The 21,055-nt window shown below is 37.0% G+C and overlaps 1 protein-coding gene across 3 annotated transcripts in view; it reads right to left on the bottom strand.

The window, feature by feature from the left end:
- CNTRL (centriolin) overlaps positions 1 to 20,723 on the bottom strand; it is a 77,902-nt gene extending 57,179 nt beyond the window's left edge. For 2 of the 3 annotated variants that reach the window (XM_019731213.2, XM_019731215.2), the window contains exons 1-7: positions 20,586 to 20,723; positions 12,894 to 13,141; positions 11,103 to 11,233; positions 9,753 to 9,883; positions 8,185 to 8,326; positions 6,806 to 6,992; positions 3,708 to 3,901 (exon numbers count right to left, since the gene is read on the bottom strand). In XM_019731213.2, the coding sequence (XP_019586772.2) occupies positions 3,708 to 3,901; positions 6,806 to 6,992; positions 8,185 to 8,326; positions 9,753 to 9,883; positions 11,103 to 11,233; positions 12,894 to 13,110 (1,002 nt within the window). In that variant the 5' untranslated portion in view covers positions 13,111 to 13,141; positions 20,586 to 20,723. Of the gene's footprint in view, positions 1 to 3,707; positions 3,902 to 6,805; positions 6,993 to 8,184; positions 8,327 to 9,752; positions 9,884 to 11,102; positions 11,236 to 12,893; positions 13,142 to 20,585 lie in introns of those variants that run through there. The other variant, XM_019731216.2, reaches the window with a different exon arrangement.
- Positions 20,724 to 21,055: the final 332 nt, after the last annotated feature.

Genomic DNA, 21,055 nt, shown 5'->3' with positions numbered 1-21,055 from the left:
AGGCAAAACAATAAAAATTGAAAGAAGAAATTTAAAGAATACAAAAGAGCTAATGAATATATATGTAATACTCAACTCTCCAACCACTAAAGAAATGTGAAGTTAAAGCAATGAGATTCCATTTTTTTCCCTATTTACAAGTTCAAAATAATAATATCAAGTGGGGGATGGGCTCTTTCACTCACTGCTGTAGAAGTGTAAAACAGCTATAAGCTTTATGAAAGGTGCATTAATAGTTAACAGATTTAAAATGCAAATTACATAGTAATTCTACTTATGATTTATACTAAGGAATTACTAGTATGAATGTATAAGTGTGTGTGTGTGTGTGTGTGTGTGTACAATATATATACCAGAAGTACCCAAAACATGTATACACATTTTAAGAAAGGAAAAAACTATTAAAATTGTAATACTCAATATGTACCAATTACAAAAGATGAAAACAAGTCATGTTTGACTTCTGCAATTACGAGAGGTGCTCAAAGTAGTTACCATCAGCGTCCAGACACTTTTGATTACGGCGAACTACTGCTTGAGCAATGCTGACCAAAGTGTCCACTTACATACATTTTTTTTGGCACCCATGGTATATATATACATATATATATATATATATATATATATATATATATATATATATATGTATATATATGTATAAAGATTTTCTCTGTAGTATTGTTTCTAATAACAAAAAAGTGGAAGCAACCTAAATATTCATCAATAAGAATAGGCTACATAAATTATGAAGGATACATATAATAAACACAATATAGACTTTGAAAAGAATAAAAAAGATTTATGAGTGTGTGTATATGTGTGTGTGCATGCACACACGTGTGTGTGTATTCTTTTTCAACTTGGAGAGCTAACTATCCATGATATACTGTTTTGTAAAAAATAAGATGCAGGGGGAGAGTGAGACCTTCATTTTCTATTATATATATTTGTATTGTCTGAATTTGTTATAACAAACATTAACTTTGTATGTAAATGTGTTTTTAAATGGTTAATGATAAAAATAACATGCCACAAAGATGAGCACAGTCTATCGTCTAACCAGAAAGTTACAAAAAACAAAACAGCAAAAACTGTTGACAATTTACAAAACATTTATTCACAGCACAAACATATCAACAACATCAAACAAACAAAAGAGAAAACTAGGCAATATAGTAACCCATAATTTGGGGATAGCTCCAAGTCATAAAATACAACATTTTGCCAAGGTTTTCAACAGGCTCACTAACCTGCACCATGGAGTCAGCATATAGAAATTGTAATTCCTTTTATCTTAATAAAAAATGGATTCTACATTATAAAAAAAGATCAGTAATTTAAAAAATTTTAAATGTTCACAAATGTCAAGTGACACCATAGTAAGCACAGTTTGTTTGTTTTTTATATTTTAAATACAAATGTTAAGTGATGGCACAAAGAGTTCACTGCTAAAATAAAATTGATTATCATGTAGGTCTCCAATGATTTAATTGCTCATCAATCCATTTTACTTTATTATGGAATGGAGAGCAACAGAAGTATGTATAATATAAAACCATTGATAATCACTGATTTATTAACATCACATATAACATGCCTTCAGAACACAGCTGACATGTTTGAAAATTACCTTCAAATAAGAGGCATGTGAAAGAACCTACAAATGCCCTGTGTATTTCACTAACATAGCTGGGGAAGATGCCCTTTCATCACATCCCCTACCTTTTTTCTCTGGCAAAGAAGAACTCAAGAAGGAGGTAGATAAGTATCTGGATTTCAAATAACAATTTCCCTCTCTACAAAAAAAAAGGGAACACTTTTTTCTTGCTAAAAAATTTAAGTGCTTAAGCAGAATTCTTGTCAACAAATCAAGTAATTAAGCCAAGATGCCAATCTTGAAAGGGGGATGTAAAAAAGATAACTGTATATCTAAGATTCTATAGTTATATGAGAAGTATAATTCTCTAAGTTATGCATAGGTCAGAAAAAGAATTGTCAAAAGAGAAAAAAAAAGTACTAATAGCTATTTTTTCCTTACGAAGAGTAGCCTAATAATTTTACAGAATCAGAATCTCTGGGAAAGACCTTTTAAGATCATTTAGTCCACCTCCCTGCCTAATGTTTTTCTTTTCCCCAAACCCTGAGCATATGCCCGTTTCAGTGACAACAACACATTCCAGAGTTATGGCACTTTAGTTCAGGACAGCTATTAGAAATTTCTACTTACTAAATGAAAAACTGTTTTCCTATAATTCTATTTGCCATTTCTTCATTTTACCATATTGAACCTTAGTCGATAACTCTAAGTCCCTCGTTCATGAAACAGTCCTTTGACTATCTGAAAGCAATCACCATAGCTCACTGGGTCTCCTCTTCTCCAGCCTGGACACACCTGTTGGCGTTGTCCATTCCTCATAGGACATGGTTGCACGACCTTTGAAGCCCCTGGGTCAGGGACCTTTTGGTTGTACACTGTCTAGTCGTCTAAATCTTTATCTTTTCTTTTTATTTCAACCATAAAGCCAAATTACATAAAATTTAAACATTGTACACATGTGTAAGTAGCAATTAGAAAGTCTATAATTCCATTCCTCATAAATAACTACTGTGAAGAGTCTGGTACATATGCTACCATTTTCCCTACACATGATACTATTCTTTGCTATTTTTTAAAAAATATTTTTCCCAGGTTGTTACAGTATTTTCTTTTTCTTTTTAAAAAAATTTTACTGGGAAACATCCATTGTCATTGGTTACATATTGCTTTCACGCCACAATGGCATAGTTGACTCTCCTAAGGAGGGCGCAGCTTCCAGTGACCCACATGGGGATCGAACCAGCAACCTTGGTGTTACCAGCACCACACTCTAACCAACTGAGCTAACTGGTCACCCCTATTATATGCTATCTTTATATATAAGATCATACTTGATATATTGTTGCACAGCTTGCTGTTTTTTACATAGCAATATGTGTTAGACATCTTTCCGTATCAGGACATACAGCTCTACCTCATTTTAATAGTAACACGATTAATTTACCACATGGGTATCCACTGAGGGAATTTTAATTATTCTGAATATTTTGCTAATGTAAACACTACTGTAGTGAATGTCCTTGTATATGTACATGGGTATATGTGTATTTATATATATGTATGTATGTATTATACATATATAATATCTTTACACATTCTTGCTACCATTTCTACAGAACATGCTACTGGAAATACATATTATACTACACTTATATAGTAAAAATAAATAATACAAATACAATAACAAACATACTATACATAATATTTCCAATATAAAGGACATAGATATATCCATTTAAATTAGGATAATTTTGTCAAATTGCCTTCTAAAAGTTTTTGCCAATGTACGGCCTCACCAATGTTGTCGTTACAAACAATACACACATCGATAAGACAGTCTGACCAGCTGCTCACAGTGTGGGGCTTCACCTCTCTCCTTTGTTCTGGGTACCATACTTCACATAATGCAGCCCAAGACAGCATTTGTCTCTTGGGCAGCCATGTCATACAGTGCCCGTCAACTACAACTTGTAAAATCTTTTGCACAGACTTCTGTTGAACCACATCTTCCCCATTCTACAGTCTAGAAGTTGTGTTTTTAGACTCAAGGGCAAAGAATGCTCTATTCAAGAGACTAAAGTCAAAGCAACGTAAAATAATACGAACTTACCAATTCATTTTTCGTGTTTAGGTTACTCTCTAGCTCATCATAGCTCTGTTTTTGTAACACGGTCGCCTCTTTTAATGATTTGTTCAATTTATCTTGATTTTTAATTTCCTCGAGGAGCTTTGATTGTTTGCTCTTAAGCTCTTCAGTTTCCATTATCTTCTTTTCCAGATCTCTTTCCAGTCTTTCTACTTCTTCTGCCAATACAAATTTAACAATTTATTGATCATCATATTTCCTATTTGGAGAAACGTAAGAATATTTCTTAACTAATAGCAAAAGAACTCTTAGGATAGTATCAATACAATTCTACTTTCAAAATCATTCACTATGGTTTCGGGAAAAAGACTATCTTGAACTAGAAAGGGATTTATATTAAGAGGTAAGAAGTCATTGTCATTCGTATAACAATTTTAAAAGATAACACTTTTCTTCCAAGTATTTAATTCAATTAGTGTATTGATAAACACAGGTATCCTAGAAAAAACATGCAATATTTTATTCGATATTAGTAATTACACTTTAAAGGATGCTGCAAGCATGTTTGCAAAATACTACGCTATCTTAGAATCCTTCAAGGCTTCCCATGATGCTTAGGATAGGATCCAAAACGCCTGCATGAATAACGGACAAGGCTCTTCATGACTGGGTCCTGAACTCCCTCCTCTCCAGCCTCATTTTCAAGTACACCCCACTGCAGTCCATTTGTAATGATTCAATTCTTCAGATTTGTGATGCCTCTTATCACCTGCAGGCTTTTTTCACTCACACCTTCTACCTGGAACTGTCCTCTTCTATCTCCTATGGGTCTATTTTATATCCTCCAGGTCTTAGTTTTAAAAACATTTTGAGAAGTCTGCCCTGACTCTCCCCTCTCCCCAAGTTAGATGCTTCTCAGGGGTGCTCTCCCACCACCCTGCACTCTTCTGTGGCCCTCGTCTACAGGGCATTGTAAAATGTGATCAAATAGCTTGGCTGCCTGCCTTCCCCACTAAATCTTTGTGAAAGCAGAAACCGTCTATCTGGCTCACTATTGGGTCGCAGAACTCAGCACATTAAAGGCTCCTAATTAATATTCAAGGTCATAAATGCATCACAAGTAGTTTAAACATCTTCCCCTATAGTAGTATATTTATATGATGACTTCCCTTTGCATTATTTGTCTTTTTAAGGATTCTAAAACATAAACTTCAGGGTAACAAATGTTGAGTTAGGGGGATCCCAAACTAATAAAAATTTACCATATTTCTCAAGTATTGGATCAAACCATTATCAAATTGCCATTTTTGTAAGTCAAAATGGATTAACATTAACTTTAAATGGTTGACTACAGAGGCTCATTTCCTAACATTTTAAAACGGCTATTTCATACCTTCTTTCTCCCCAACTCCCATACCCCTATTCTCTTTCTCAGTTGATGACCTCATATTTCCTGAGAAAACAGACCCCACCAGTAGGAACTTCCTCAAAACTACCCACGCCTGCACATATCTGCTCTCCCTTCTGATAAAGAAAGCGTCCTGTCCCTCTTATTAAGAGACAGTCTTTCATTTTCTCCGATCTCATCTTGTCTTCTCATGAACCAAAAGAACTGAGCCATGATTTGCCTCTCTACGCCACTCTTGAATATTCTCTGTTTCTTTAATTACTAGCTTTGACGTTTACTACATTCACTTCTGCCCCTTTCCTGGTCTGGAAGCTATTGGTGATTTTTTTTTTTTAACACATTTATTAGGTATCGGGAGAGAAATTGTGGGAGGAAATTGCAAATCTTCACCCAAATGTCTCCTTCCCATTCACTCTCCCATCTATAACCTAGCATTTGTCCCAACCGCTCCTTAACTGCTCTTGTCAAGATCACCATCATACGAGCACATTGCCGATCTACTGCATTCTCTGTGCTCATCTTCTTCATGTCTCAGCAACAGTCAACACTGCCAACCACTTCCTCTCTTGAAATACTTTTTTCTGGGCTTTTGCAACACACTGTTTCCTGGTTTTCTCCTATCTTGCTGGCTTCTTTTTTCTCATTTTTCTTAGCTGGCTCCCCTTCTTGCTCTTCTCAACCCCAGAGTGAGCTAATCGATTCCAGTGAGTGGAATTAACTATTATATTTATGCTTGGTAAGTCTCAAATTTATATCTCTTGTACAGATCTCTTTGAACTCCAGACACATTTCCAACGCTCTTCTTGGGTGTTGCAAGGCATTCACTCAAACTCAGCATTCTGAGTTCTCTCATTTTTATAAACAATAGCACCACCATCTAAGCACTTACTCAAGCCAGAAGCCAGGAATTATCCCGTCCATTAGAAAGTGCTGCTGATCCTACCTTCAAAACTCATGCATCTTTCCTATACCCACCACCTAAATACAGACCATCACCACATCTAGCCTAGAGCTCTGCAACAGCCTCCTCCCATGTCCCTTTAGTTCAATTTTCTCCTTTCCCAAATCATTCTCCATCCTGTTTCAAAAATAATCTTCTTAATACATAAACTGCCTCATGTCCCACCCCAGCTTAAAAACTGTCAATGGCTTTCCACGGTGCCTGGAATAAAATCCCAACCCCAAGGCCCTGTGCCATCTCACCCCTCCCCATCTCTGCAAACTTTTTCGTGAGCTATCCTGCAGTCATACTGATCTCCTTTCAGTTCCTTAACTCACCATGGTCTTTCCAACCTCAAAGCACCAGCTGCTCCCTTTCCCTGAATGCCTTTGTTCACATGGCTAATCTATTCTTGGCTTTGCCATCAGTTTAAATGTCACTTCCTTAGAGCGACATTCCTTTACACCACTTTCCCAAAAAGGGGGCTTCTCCTTTGTTACTTTATCTGGGTTTACAGGCTTTTTGTCTGTCCACTAAAATGCAAGCTGCACGAAGGCCAGTACCATCTATCTTACTATTGTATCTTTGGTGCCATATACGGTGCTTGGCTCACAGGACATGCTGAATGAATATTTGTTGAATTGATTTACGGTGTCATTTTCCATGCATATTTTAATAGCACTATGAAGTTCATAACATAATATATCTTCCTGGATAACTTCTTAGTTATTCCTCTCCCACACAAATTTAATTTTTAAAAAAATGTCATCTTACCTAAACTGAATCTCTCAAAAGCATCCTGTCTGTCCTGAGTGGTTACTGGCTGACCTTCCAAACTTTCCAGTGAACGGAGGTGAAAAATGGTAAACTGGAGGTAATGAGGAAGGGTCACAACTGGATTTTCAGTTAGAACGAGAGAAGTCAAATCTTGAAGCGGTTTCAATCTGCTTACATCTTGGAGCTGAAAAGATATATAACATTATTATTGGTATAATTTAAAAATCATAAACACACCTAAAGGAAGTAATAAGTCAAGAACATTGCTATTAACATGGCAAGGAACCTATTTTCATGCAATTCATCATCCAAAAGTAGTGTGAGTGGAGGAACAGAAAGGGAGTATTTGAGTATCTATAGTGTATCCGGGCAATACTAGGCATTTTCCATATACTAGTTCATTTGTGACTCCTCACAACAACCTATGACGTAAGCATCATCTTAATTTTAGAGATGAAGAAACTGAGGTTCAAAGAAGTTAGGTGACTTGCTCAAAGCTCAGAGGTTATAAGTGAATGAAAAAGGATTTGAATTGAAATCTGTATAACTGTAAATCTATTGTCTTTTCATTATACAAATCAAAAAATATAAATGGCTATAAAAAAGTGTCCTTTGAAAGATGATTCATAAAGAAGTTGTGGTATATGTACACAATGGAATACTATTCTGCCATAAGAAAAGATGAAATTGTGCCATTTGTAACAACATGGTTGGATCTTGAGATTATGCTAAGCGAAACAAGCCAGACAGAAAAAGTCAAGAACCATATGATTTCACTGATATGTGGGATATAAAACTGAAAACAAAGGAACAAGACAAATAAAGAAAACAAAAACTCAGATACAGACAATAGTTTAGTGGTTACCAGAGGGTAAGGGGCAAAAGGGGTGGTAGATGAGGGGAAAAGGGATGAAATATATGGTGATGGAAGGAGAACTGATTCTGGATGATGAACACACAATGTGATATATAGATGATGTAATACAGAATTGTACACCTGAAATCTATGCAACTTTACTAATAATTGTCACCCCAACAAACTTTAATTTAAAAAAGGATAAATTTTAAAGTCTTAGTTAAAGAAAAAAATCCCTGCACTTTCTTTTTAACAAGAGTGTCCTGAGTCTCAAATGGAATGATAGATGTGAAAATGCTAAGAAGTCAACTCTCAGCTACCATGGAACCAAGTAAAACCAGGACTGACTATACTTAATTACCCTAGAGAATCCCAGGTTATGTCTGAATTTGATGTTTGGTCAAAGGACCAAGGACCTTAAAAGAAGAGGCCCCATTTTTAAAAAATTTAGATTTTAATCTTTTTTTTTCAGTAAGTCCAAAAATTTGAAAAAAGATTCTTGCTACTTTGAATAACTTACCGATGATATCTTGTTGCCTTTCAGATTGAGGACTCGCAAAGATTTTAACTTCTTCCCAAACCATGCTGGAATATGTTCAATTTCATTTCCTGCAAGGTTTAGCTTTCGTAGATTACACATATTTTCTATGCCTTCAATTTTGCTGGAAACCAGACGGTAAAATCAAACTTAGTAATAAGTACAATGATATGAGTTCCTTCACTCTGTTTTTAGATTTAATAGCCTTGGGTTTTTGTGGAGCTCCTTTTCACAATCACAACTTAAGTTTTTTCATAAATGAGAACCAAAAAAGTGGCTAAAAACAAATTTACCACAACAGCTTTGGTAAACTCTTCATTACTGTGTCCAGGAAGCCCACCTATCTTACTATCAAACTTTATGATCCCACAACACAGAAAAGAAGTGTGTGCCCATGTCAGTCTCATTAACCACTGTAAAGAGTACCAGTGGACAGCCAGGGGACAGCTGAAAACTCAACAGCACACACGGTGCTATGTGCTACGGCCATGCACAGGAGAAGATGTCCTTAATTATTACCTGAAATAATTACCAAAAAGATTAGCCTCAACAGCAGACTATGGCTGCCATTCTGAACTGGTGGACCCACAGAACGATACTGTATTTATAAACAGAAATATTCTCATCAGAATATTTCTATTAATAAAACATGTATCACCCATATTTATGAATTTTCATTGATGAACTATTTTTCTCAAGTTGATTCCAATTTAATTCCTTGGTCAATTTTCTATACTGGGAAAATATTTCCAAGCTTTATTTTCACTTTCATTTTGTTGAAGTTATTTTCATCAGGAGCAATTATTTTTTATACAAATTTTATATTAAGTATTTAATTCATTAATCAGTTTTTCCCCCCATTTCATTTCTGCCATATTAGAGCTTCTGCCACTGTTAGTGTTTTTTTGTTGTTGTTGTTTTATTTTGTTGGTGGGGGGGAATAGGCATTAGATATACCAAGTCTAATGTGGGGGGAAAGTATACAAATATAAAGATTTTCAAGATTTGATAATTGTATCATTTTGTCTATAACAAGTTTTCTATTTACAGTTTTAGCCTCTGTCAGTTTTATCATGTTTACTTCTCAAGAGTAATGTATATTATATATATATTATGAAGTGGAAACAAAACAGAGTATATTGCTTATAGCAATGAGCAAAAAACATAAGGAAAAACACATACAGGTGGAAATATCTTTGGGATCAAATTGACAGGGTTAAACATATTGCTTCATGTCAACTTTCTTAATGTAATAAGGCAGTGAATCAAAGCCTCTACCTGGGAAACTTCCTGTCAAAAATGGAATTAAGATAAAATTTGATACTCAAAAAATGTATCTCCTTCTTTGATAATGCTAGATTAAGATATTAATCCATTCTTTAGTAAGGCCAAATCATGAAGGCAGTTATCATCTGCGAAGGGCTAGACTATCAATGAATAAGGATCAGGTGCCTGCTGCTTTGAAGGCTTCTTTCAGTAACGTGGGCAGCATTAATCTATCTTTTACCAAAGATGACCCTGCAATGCTACCTAAAGAAGTATTTACTTACCAGATTTTGTTATATGACAAGTTGAGTTCACGTAATTTTAACAGCTTGTCCACCTTCTCAATCTTCCCTATTAGATTATAGCTGAGATTCAGTACTTCAAGTTTAATACATTTTTCCAAATTTTCGATATACTAATTGGAGACAAATGAATACTTTATACAACAGATGCCTTGACATAAGCACAACATGTAAGTATGTGTATCAGGGGCTGTTCTGATCAGTCATCAGAGACTAAACCCTTACTGCTCTCCTGACAATCCCTTGGTACGGCACTCCTTGACCAGGAGAAGCAGCTCTCCTCAAGCTGCCACACTCTCCCTGCCCCTCAGTGGACACACTTCCCATGTACTAAGAAGCTCAAGACTATCCAACAAGAACACCCCCACCTCATCTTCTCCATGCCTCTCCCTCCCTCCTCTCCTTTCTTCAAAGCTCAGCTAGGTACTTAGGCTCTTCATAACCTTACCCATCTCCTCTCCCCATGCTCTTGCATCTTCAACCTCTTTCTTTCTCCTGGATCTTCCCCTCAAGTTTAAAAACAGTCATTAGTCAACAGTATTGATTACACACTTACTACATAGCAAGTGTGGCACCAGGCAATGGAGATGCACCATTGAACTGGACAATTTCCCTGCTGTGTGGAGCCTACGTTTGACATGCTCAATCTCCTCTACATAAAGCAAGTCACCTCAAATGGAACTTGTTTTTAAGGTCAAGCCATTATCTCCTTCATTTGCATTTTTGTTGGTTTGATTTTTGTTTTGTTTTCATTAAGATCTTCGATTAATTTTTGTGACGAATGCAGTAGGCATCTAAGTTTACATTTTTTCTAATTAAAACTTAAACTGTCTATTATAATGTGTTCCTATTGTACAGTTTATGAATAAAGTGGGAAATACTCTACAGCAGGGATCAGCAAACTTTTTCTGCAAAAAGCCAGATAGCAAATATTTCTGGCTTTGTGGGCTACAAAGTCTCTGTGGCAACTACTCACCTCTGCTATTATAGCACAAAACCAGCCAAAGACAATATGTAAACAAATGAGTGTGACTGTGTTCCAATAAGATTTTAGTTACAAAAATAGCAGCAAGCCTGATTTGGCCTGTAAGCTGTAGTCCGCAGACCTCATCTCTAAAGAGAGTCAATAATGCATAAAATAATAGGAACTTAATGTATTTGAAGGTGTCATACTTCTGATGCAGAACTTTTCACTGGAAAAAATAAAAAGGTCTGCTACAAATTAGGTGACATTAGGATGAGATGTAACTGTAAATCTAAAATAATCTTCTCAGTTTTAAAGCACAGAAACATCAAAAACAATGTCTATATTCAGAAATGTTGGTAACTTACCCTAAATTTCTTGCCACCATCTTTAGAAAGTGAAAGGTTCAGAGATTTTACCAAGGCCAAATTATCCTGCTTAGTAAGTTTTTTAATAAGAGCCTCTGTGATATATCGGACTCCTGCATGAGAATCAGCTTCTGAAATTACAGAAACAGATCATTATCAGGAGAGGAAGACATGAACACTCTGAAAAACAAATTGTTTTCATGTTATATAACAAAAAAATTTTTGTAAGCCATGCAAATGTAAAAACATCTGGCTCGTCCTAATTGCAATGTTTTAGTAATATTTTACCTTATATAGCATTTCATAATAATAACATTAACAGTTATACTCCATAAATATTAGCTGTGTACTAAGCTTTGTGTTAAATACTTTACATTTAAAACATTTAATTTGTACAACAAATCTTTGAGAGAGACATTCCCAAATTTTTGAGAGAGACATTCCCAAATCTTTGAGAGAGACTATTCCTATTTATTTTTTAAAAATTGTAATAATTTGCTCAAAATCTTGCAGGTAGTAGTATGCAAATCCAGGATTTGAACCCAGGCAGATGAATCCAAAACCTACACCTTTAATTATATGCAGCACTGAAGTTTTTAGCAATTAAAAAAAATAATACACTGACATTATTTAGTTGTTTGTTTTTACAATTCCAAACTAAAGTTGGAAATGCTGGAATTCTTTAAAATCCTCTTTTCTGGTTTTTTTTTTTTTTTTAATGGTGAGAAACACAAACTTGTTGTTCTTTTAAATAGAGATAGAGGAGATCCCATCATCCTTTATAGAGATAAAGTACTAACTTGATGGGTAGCAGACCCTGTCCTAAGCGCTCCACGGATATTGCTGCCAAAGTTTCTTAAAGCCATGTCACATTTTATAAAGGAAGCCATAAAAAGAAAATTACCTCTTGGTTCTTTCTCTGAGAGTCAGAAAAAATTAATCCTGGGTTCAGATCTAGGCTGTGGGCCAAAGACTTCCTATGATTTTTTATAATAAGTTAATATTATATTTATTTTGGTTCCAAATAAATAATTTTTTCTTTAATTTGGGCTGTTCGAGGAAAGAATGACTAATATTCTAAAATATTATACAAATTAGAAATAGCAATGTACCAATTGATAGCAAGGGTATAGTCGAAACTCAATGCTGATAGCTGATGTTTATTAATAAAACTGATCAGATATTCAGGTCACTAGAGTTTGATGGCTGTGATTTCATGACTTAGCAAAGAAATCACATAGTTTTCTTTCACATTTAATCACATTAAATAGATTCTTAGGAAAAAATAATCAATTTTGGAAAATAGATTCCCAGACTAACAGAATGCTTTTAAGAAAAAAATAAAAACCTTGATGGAACCTATATATGTCCTTATGTGGAAATTAGTCCATTCACAGATTAGCAGTTTGCCAATAAGCAGACTGGAATAGCCCAAGGGTGGATATCATTTTTATACTGAATTAAGGCACTCCACTCTGAGGTGAACAGATATGCCCTCCACCTACCCAAGGCTGATAATAAATTTGGCAGGTGAGCTTTAGGCTCTGTCCCATCACAGGAAATAAAGCTCCCTTTTTCTGGAAACTCCCTTTTCCTAACCCATTCAGACAGCTTCACCCTCACCCCGAAGCCTCCATCCTCCAATGCCCTCATACAATGTCTGTTAATAAAAATGATAGGTCAAGTCAATACCTGGATATATGCTACATTTGGACCAAAAAATGTAAGTTCAATATCATCCCTCTCTACTTCAGAGTATGTGGTCAAATTCTAAGATTAAAAAGCATATACCTTTATGGTCTTGGTAGTCCAAAAGTATAGTGTTTTCATCTGCAGTCTCCCCTCGCTCACACCACTGTCCTTCAGAACGAAAAGGCAGAGTCTCTGATCCGCTTAAGGGTGAAAGTGACCTAGATCTCATATTGAACGTAAGAGACGATGGACTAGGAGAGTGAGATGATGATGGCATCTTTGGTTTGGAAAATTTTTGCTGAGAACCTTTCTTCATTGCAAGAATAAAGCCAGGTGTCCATCAAAACCTGTAAGAGTTTTCAGTATATTTAACAAGGTTAATTTTTTTAGAGTTATCAAAACTATTAAATTAATCTATTTCTAGAATTTTCAAGACTACAAAGTTATAAACTCACAGGCTATAGAGGCTAGGACACACACTACTTTAAGCTGATGGGAGCAGCCACTATTTTAAACATTGCTGATCACCTTGCCAGAGGGAAAAGAGACCTTCATAGGGTTTTGTATTGATAAATGCTTTAGCCAGAAGTCTTACCTATAATTTCTGTTCTCAATTTATAGGACCGAATAAGCCACAGGTCCCTGATGCCCACACGGGGTCCTAGAATGCAGGCTCTGGAAATATTTGGCAACAAGCTGTATTTAATACTGATGAGCATTCTCTCCTTCCTGAAACAGTTTCTTCCTTTGGATTCTGGGACACCACACTCTCCTAGTATCCTCCTGCCTTGCTGGCCACTGTTTGGCCTCCTTTGCTGGCTCACACTCCTCTATTCAATCTTTAAATGTCAGAGCTCCTCAAGTCTCTTCTAGTCTCTCTCTAGTCTCATTTTTAGACAATCTAATACACACCCATGGCTTCCAATGCTACCTGCATACTGAGATTTGTATCTTCAGTCCAACCTTTCCCTGCGTTCCAGACTCCTCTTCCTAACTGCCTACTTGATACCTCACTGGCAACCTAAAATCAACATGTCCAAACTGAATTCATCATGTCCTCCATTCCTCCCTCATTTTCCTCCCACCCTGTTCCTCCTCCAGTGTTCCCTAACCAGTGAACAATGCTCATGGGAGTAAGATGGAAACCTGGGAGTCATTCTTGATGCCTCCCTTTCCCCTTTTTTCCTATACCAAATCAATCACCAACTTTTGTCAATTCTACCTTCTAAATCTCTGTCTCAAATTAGTTTACTTCTTTCTGTCTCTACCCTCAACTACTCTAACCCAAGCCCTCATCAAACTATAAAATAGTTTCTAACTGATCTACTTCCTACTCTGTAACTACATTAGTCAAACAGCCAGTCATCTATTTAAAAAGTAAACCTGGCTATAATGAATATAATATTTGCCATGACCTGTGAGGTTCCCCATGAAATGGCCCTGTTGCTCTAGCCTCACTTCGGTCACTCATTCCCTCAAGTCCCTGGGCTCCAGCCACACAGACCTCCACACATAATTCCTCTGCTACAAACGCTTGCCCTCAGTCTTTTTTTTTTTTTTTTTTAATCTTTGTTTCCATCATTTTTTTTTTTTTTTTTTTTTACTGTGGTAAGATATACAACATAAAATTGACTGGTTTAAACATTTTAAGTGTACACTTCAGTGGTATTAAACACATACATAATGTTGTGTAATCATCAGCACCGTCTAGCTCCATAACTCTTTTCATCTTGTAAAACTGTAGTTCTATACCCGTTAAACAATAACTCCCCATTCCTCCCTCCGCAGCCCCTGGCAACCAGCATTCTTCTTTCTGTCTCTATGATTCTGACTACTCTAAGTATATTATATAAGCAGAATCATACAGTATTTGTCTTTTGATGGCTGGTGTATTTTACGTAGTATAATATCCCCCAAATTCATCCATCTAGCATATGCCAGAACTTCCTTCCTTCTTAACATTGAATAATACTATATTATCCGCATATATCACATTTTGCTTATCCATTTATCCGTCAGTGAACACTTGGGCTGCTTCCATGTTTTAGATATTATGAAGAATATTGCTATGGACGGGTATACAAATATCTCTTCAAGACCCTTCTTTCACTTCTTGGGTATATACTCAGAAGTGGAATTAATGGATCATATAGTAATTTCATTTTTAATTTTTTGAGGAACTGCCATACTGTTTTCCACAGCAGCTATACTATTTTACATTCCCACCAATGGTACATGGGGTTCCAATTTCACCATATTCTTACCAGCACTTGTTATTCATTTATTTTTTGATGGTGGCTATCCTAACGAGTATGAGGGGGTATCTCATTGTATTACTGATTTGCGTTTCCCTAATGACTGGTAATGTTGAGCATCTTTTCATGTGCTTGTGGCTATTTGTTTATCTTCTTTGAAATGTCTATTCAAGTTCTCTACCCATTTTTAAACCAGGTTGTTTTCTTTTTTTCTTGTTGAGTTTTAGGAGTTCTCTCTCTATATTCTGGATATTAATCCCTTATCAGATATATGATTTATAAATATTCTGTAGGCCTTTTGACTCTGTTGACACTGTCTTTTGATGAACATTTAAAAATTTTCACTAAGTCCAATTTGTCTATTATTCTTTTGTTGCCTGTGCCTTTGGTGTCATATCTAAGAAATCACTGACAAATCCAATGTCGTGCAGCTTTTGCCCTGTGTTTTCTAAGAGAGCTATACTTTTAGGTCTGACATTTAAGCCTTCGATCCATTTGAGTTAATTTTTGTTTATGGTGTTAGGTAAGGGTCTGACTTCATTCTGTCTCCCCTTTAGACTGTAAGCTCCACGAGAGCTTCTGTTTTGTTCACCACTTTCTCCTCAGTCGAGATAGTGCCTGGCATCTAGCAAGAACTCAATAAATATTTATCGAATGAATGAATGAAGTCATTTCCCACTCGTCCCTTTCCCTCAGCCATTAAGATACTGATTCTAGTTCTGAAATTTTCTAAACGCATCTCTATCTCCATAGCTCCTGCCCTAGATCTAACTTTTATCACCTCTTGTTTAGACTGTTAACCAGCTTTCAGTCTTCTTTTGCCTCACCCTCAATCCTTTCTCCCGGACTCACTTACTTTATAAAAAAACAAAAGACGTCTGATGGTTCTCATTGTCAATAAATCTAAACATTTCTGCATCATACATAGGACTCACCACAATCTAGCCAAGCTTTCTGGCCTCATTTCTTACTCTTTCCCACCATGCATCCTGCACTCTAATCATCTTTCTATTATTACCTGGACACATCATGAGTTTCTGCTCATGAATTTCCCTCTCCTTAAAATGGCATCCTCTTCTTCCTTGCTACCAACTAAAATGTCATTTTATTTGTAAAGGCTTTCCAGAAATCCACTTCCTTCAAGTAGAATTAATCTTCATGCTTATTATCATACTGCATACACCTCCATCAGAGACTCATTATACTATAATATTTTTTGCTTACCCAGATTGTAACATCCACAAGTGGAGTCGTCATGCCTTATTCATTTCTGAACTCCCAGCACCTCAATTGTAGGCCATGAATGTATCTAACATTTTACAACTAGAATTCAATCTGTTTAGAAGCCATATTTTAACAGCGTGTCCTCTCCCTCTCTCTCTCTCTGTCTCTCTCTGTATATGGATGTGTGTGTATATTTTTGTTGCATTATATTATATATGTTAAAAAGTACACATATCATACATACATAGCTCTATGAATTTATATACAATGAACACAAGCTGTATAACTAGTATCCAGATCAAGGAACAGAATATTACCAGAACCCCAGAAGCCCTTGCATGTCCCCTTCTGGTCACTAACTCCCACACACGGGTAATCACTATTCTGATGTCCAACATTAAGATTTTTAGACTATTAGGTTGGTGCAAAAGTTATTGCAGTTTAAAAGGTTAAAAATTGCAAACACCGCAATTACTTTTGCACCAACCTAATATTTTTTAACTTTGCGTAAAAGAAACAATAGAATATCTTTTATATCTGCCTTTTGATAAACATTATGTATTTGATGTTCATTTATGTTTCTCTCATGCTGTTTGAAAACATCTAATTGCTTCAGACTACCATGCCTACTACTGCTTGTCCATAAAATCAATTTATTGAAATTGAGGTCTTCCAGAAGGAACTAAAGCATGTATTGATGAAAGGGATCTTAGTCAAATTCCTTTCTTTTCACATAAAAAAACGAAGGCCCAGGATGGTAAATGACTTGGTCAGTCACAATGCTAGCTGTAGTAATGATGAGAGTCAGTTCTGCTCTCAAACTAATTTGTAATCAAATCACATAATTAATCTAGTAGAATGTAAGTTCCATGAGAGTAGTGATATTGTTCACTGGTATATCCTGGCCTAGAACAAAGCCTAGCTGATAGTAGACAACTAATATTTATTGAGTGAGTTATTCATAAAGAACATGGAACTGATAAAATGCTATCTAGTACCCCTACAAAAGGATATCTTCATGAGCAATATTAGTCCTCAACACCAAGAGTCCTAATTTGCAAGGTTAAGTTTATGCAAAAAAGATTTTCATAATAAACAATTGCTCCTATAAATGCATTCAGTCTAAAAACATTGCAAAAATTATGAATTTGACAAACTGAGACAAAAAATATCTCATAAGATGTTTAAGTCTTGAACAAGGCTGTGTTAATAATGATCCTATTTTTGCTCTATATCCGTAATCTCCCCTACTCTCACTGCTTAAAATGTGAAGACAAAAACACAAATTATTTTTTAAAACAGTTGTTTTCAAACCAAAGATTTTGGGTAGGTCAAATCTAATGCCATATAAATTGATATTAGAAAAAGACATTATAATGGTTTGATGTGTGAACATCTTCATATATAACACCTTCACGGGTATATGAATATTATTATGCAGGCTGGAATTATGAAGAAACTTATTTTTTAAAGGGTTGGAACATATACAGTATATGTAAAGGAGAGTTGCCATTATACAGTCAATCAGTTAACCAATATTTAGCAAATACAATACCTTTCAACAACTATAGAGAGAAGGAAGGGTTTCAGTCCTTCTAGGAATGCTGATCTTGCCCAAAACATTTCTGGAATTCCTCTTTGGGTCCTGCTCTCAGAATTAATGTATAAGTCTCACAAGAAAATCAGACCCATCATTTCAGCTACATTTTGTTTTTATTTATTTTCCCAGGTTGATCATTAGCTTTTATCATGTGCTAAATGTTGTGATAAGGTCTTCTATGTATCATCGAATTAGAAGGATTAAATACAACTGCTTATGAAATAGGTGTTATCTCCCATTTAAAGATTAAGAGGTTAGATAATTTGTTCAAAGTCCCATAACTAATTGGTTAAGCCAAGACCAGGTTCTAAAGCCCATGTCTTCATTACCACGTCATGTTGCTGATTTTTCTGGAGTCCAAATCCCTTTGATTTGCTCTCTAGGGCCTAGCAAGGCACCTTACATAAAACAGACTATAACTAAATGCCACTAAATGACCATGAGTAATGAATGGATGGCATATATTATAAAAAATTCCTGAAGGAAAAACAAAAAATTTAATGTGACAGCTGTCACTCTCAGACTCAGATATCTGCCCTGATCTAACCATCCTGTGTACCACAGTTTATTAGAGACCACCTTCACCTCTACCCAGCCTTTCCTAACAATGCAATGCAATTATTTTGTGTCCTGCATCTCAGTTTTCTCTCTTAATTCTTAAAATACTGAACCGTCCTGAAGTCCTCTTACAACATCTTAATGACTAAGACCCTTTGGGTCTCACTAAACTATCATGAAGTCCTCTGTTATCCCTCTTGATTAGAAAAACTCTGCCTTATTCACTTATAGAGTTAAAAAAATATTAGAATGGATTCTAGAAATCTAGAATAACCTCCTTCCTTTTAAGAATTGTAATAAGAAAGATTAAGTGTTAGCAATTTAATCACATGTCAGTACTTTCCCTGAAATTCTACTTCATTCCATACCCTTGGACCCACTTAAACACTCTTACTCTTTAGCTTTCTCTAGTCCTTTCAAATATCCTGATTCCCATTCCTCTCCAAAGTCTCTAATCCACTGCACTCCATTCCAAAGGCAATTCTCCCATCCTGTGTTTGTCAACCTCTGTCTCTCATACTTCATCCTATTCTGATTTCCAAGTTTCCCCACAAATGCTGTCCCAATTCCCTAACACTGTTTTACATCCATTTATCTATTGCTCTTTTCAGTATCCTGCCTCAACACTTCTATATACACCCTGATTTCCCAAACTGCTCATCTCAGAAAATATTCTGACATCCTAGTTCATTCCAATACTGACTTCTATTATTTCCCTCCTCAAAGAAAATACTGAAACCTCCACCTGTTCACCTTCATCCCAACACAATTTTCTACCTACTTGCCTTTCCCTTCTAACATCCTGACCTCTGCGTCTTTCTCAATTCTATTAACATTCTGAATTCGATTCTCCATTCTACTCAGGTACCTTAAAACCCAAGCTTCCCATCCTCTTCCATTAATTTATTTACTCAGTCATTCAATTTTACTGAGCAACTTTTATGCTCCAAGAACTGTGCGAGGCTCTAAGAATAGAGAGAAGGCAGGGTTTCTATACTCAAGATGCACAGCAAGATTACATCTCCTTATTATAACTGGTTTCTGAACTTTATAACACCTTACAGTTAGAATGAAATGATTATTTGTGAAACGACTTGATTATTGCTTATTTTTTCTTCTAGAGTTTAAGCTATAACACAGCAGGGGCTCTATTTGTCTATTGTCCATTGTCCAACAAATATTTGTTTAATGAATGAAGAAAGGGTTCTGCTAAGCACTCTAAAGACATAGCCAAATTTAAACCTCGCAGATGCTGTACAAGAACAGAATTATTAACCTTATTTACAAGTGGCGGTATATCATTGAGAATTAAAAGCATGGGTTCTGGAACTAAATAGCCTGAGTTAAAATCCCTGTTTGACATTAGGCAAATTACTTAACCTCTCTGATCCTCAATTTCTTCACTTTTAAAATGGGGTTGGTAACCATTATACAAGTTATTTTAAGTTCTAAATGAGTTAATACACGCAAACGACTTAGAACTGAATCTGACAAATATTGTACGCTCAAAAGTAATAGCAATTATTTTTACAAAATGAGGAAACACATGCGCAGAAAGGTTAAGCAACCTGCCCAGAGTCATAGAATTGGTTAAGTAACACAAGGTGGCAGAATCAAGCTTGAATCCAAGTTTTGGCTTCAAAATTCACCCCTCCTTTAACCATTATACAACAAAGTATTTGCTCTTCCCTTCCTTTTAACATTTCCTTCCAACATTCTAACTCATTTTTCTTCCTGTACAATCCCATGATACCCGCCAGGATACCCAAACCATCCTTTACCCCTGTCATTCCCCACAGACACCTGGCACACCCCAGCCCCTCCCGCCTCCCATCGGTGGAAGGACCCCCATCCTTCTCGGCGTTACACCCCAACGCCCAACTCTTTCTACACGCTAGTCCTGTTTCCCCAACCGTCCCCGTATCCCCCACCCCTGACCGACTGATTCCCTTCTCATCCAAACCTCCCTGCATCATTCTCCTCCCCACACTGATTCCGGGCCGTGCCCTCCTTCCCATCCAATCCCATATTCCCAGGCACACGCCCCCGCCCCGAATCCATCCCGAACTGGCGCAGGCCTTCCCGCCTTGGCCTCCGGCCCCCACCATTCCGCCCAGATGCCGGAGAACGCCTTCGACCAGGCCTGGCACTCACCACCGAGGAGCCGAGCCAAGCGGACCCGCAGGACGAGGCCGGGTGAAGATGCGCCTGTCTTCGCCCTTAGGTGCCCAGCGGCGCGGCGGCCATTTTGTTGTGTTGAGCCGGTTGCCGTGAGGCAGCGCGCGCGGCGGGGGCGGGGCCTGTGGCGGCCACGCCCCTCCCGGGACAGTGGTGGGGTGGGGTGGGGCTTCCCGCCGCCTGTGCCGCCTCAGCTGCGGGCGCGCAAGAGCGCGGGCGATCTTCGTCGCGGGACGTCTCGCGCGTGCTGAGCCTGTGGAAGGAGAGCTCTCCTGCCGCAGCCGCCAGCGAGCGGGTGTCCTGTCACTGAGGCGAAGCTGCAGACGCGTCTTGCCGGGGCTCGGACACGCACTTTGGCGTCTGGGCCAGAGGACAGGCTGAGGGACCTACGTACCGTCGTGCTGTCGCCAAGCTCCCGGACTTACCATGCTGGCTGTCTGGCCTTG

The sequence above is a fragment of the Rhinolophus sinicus genome, linkage group LG04 (genome assembly GCF_036562045.2).
Source record: "Rhinolophus sinicus isolate RSC01 linkage group LG04, ASM3656204v1, whole genome shotgun sequence".
In the NCBI taxonomy this organism is placed as follows: Eukaryota; Metazoa; Chordata; class Mammalia; order Chiroptera; family Rhinolophidae; genus Rhinolophus; species Rhinolophus sinicus.
Note: the sequence above shows the minus strand (reverse complement) of the source record. Positions and strands in the feature narration are given on the sequence as shown.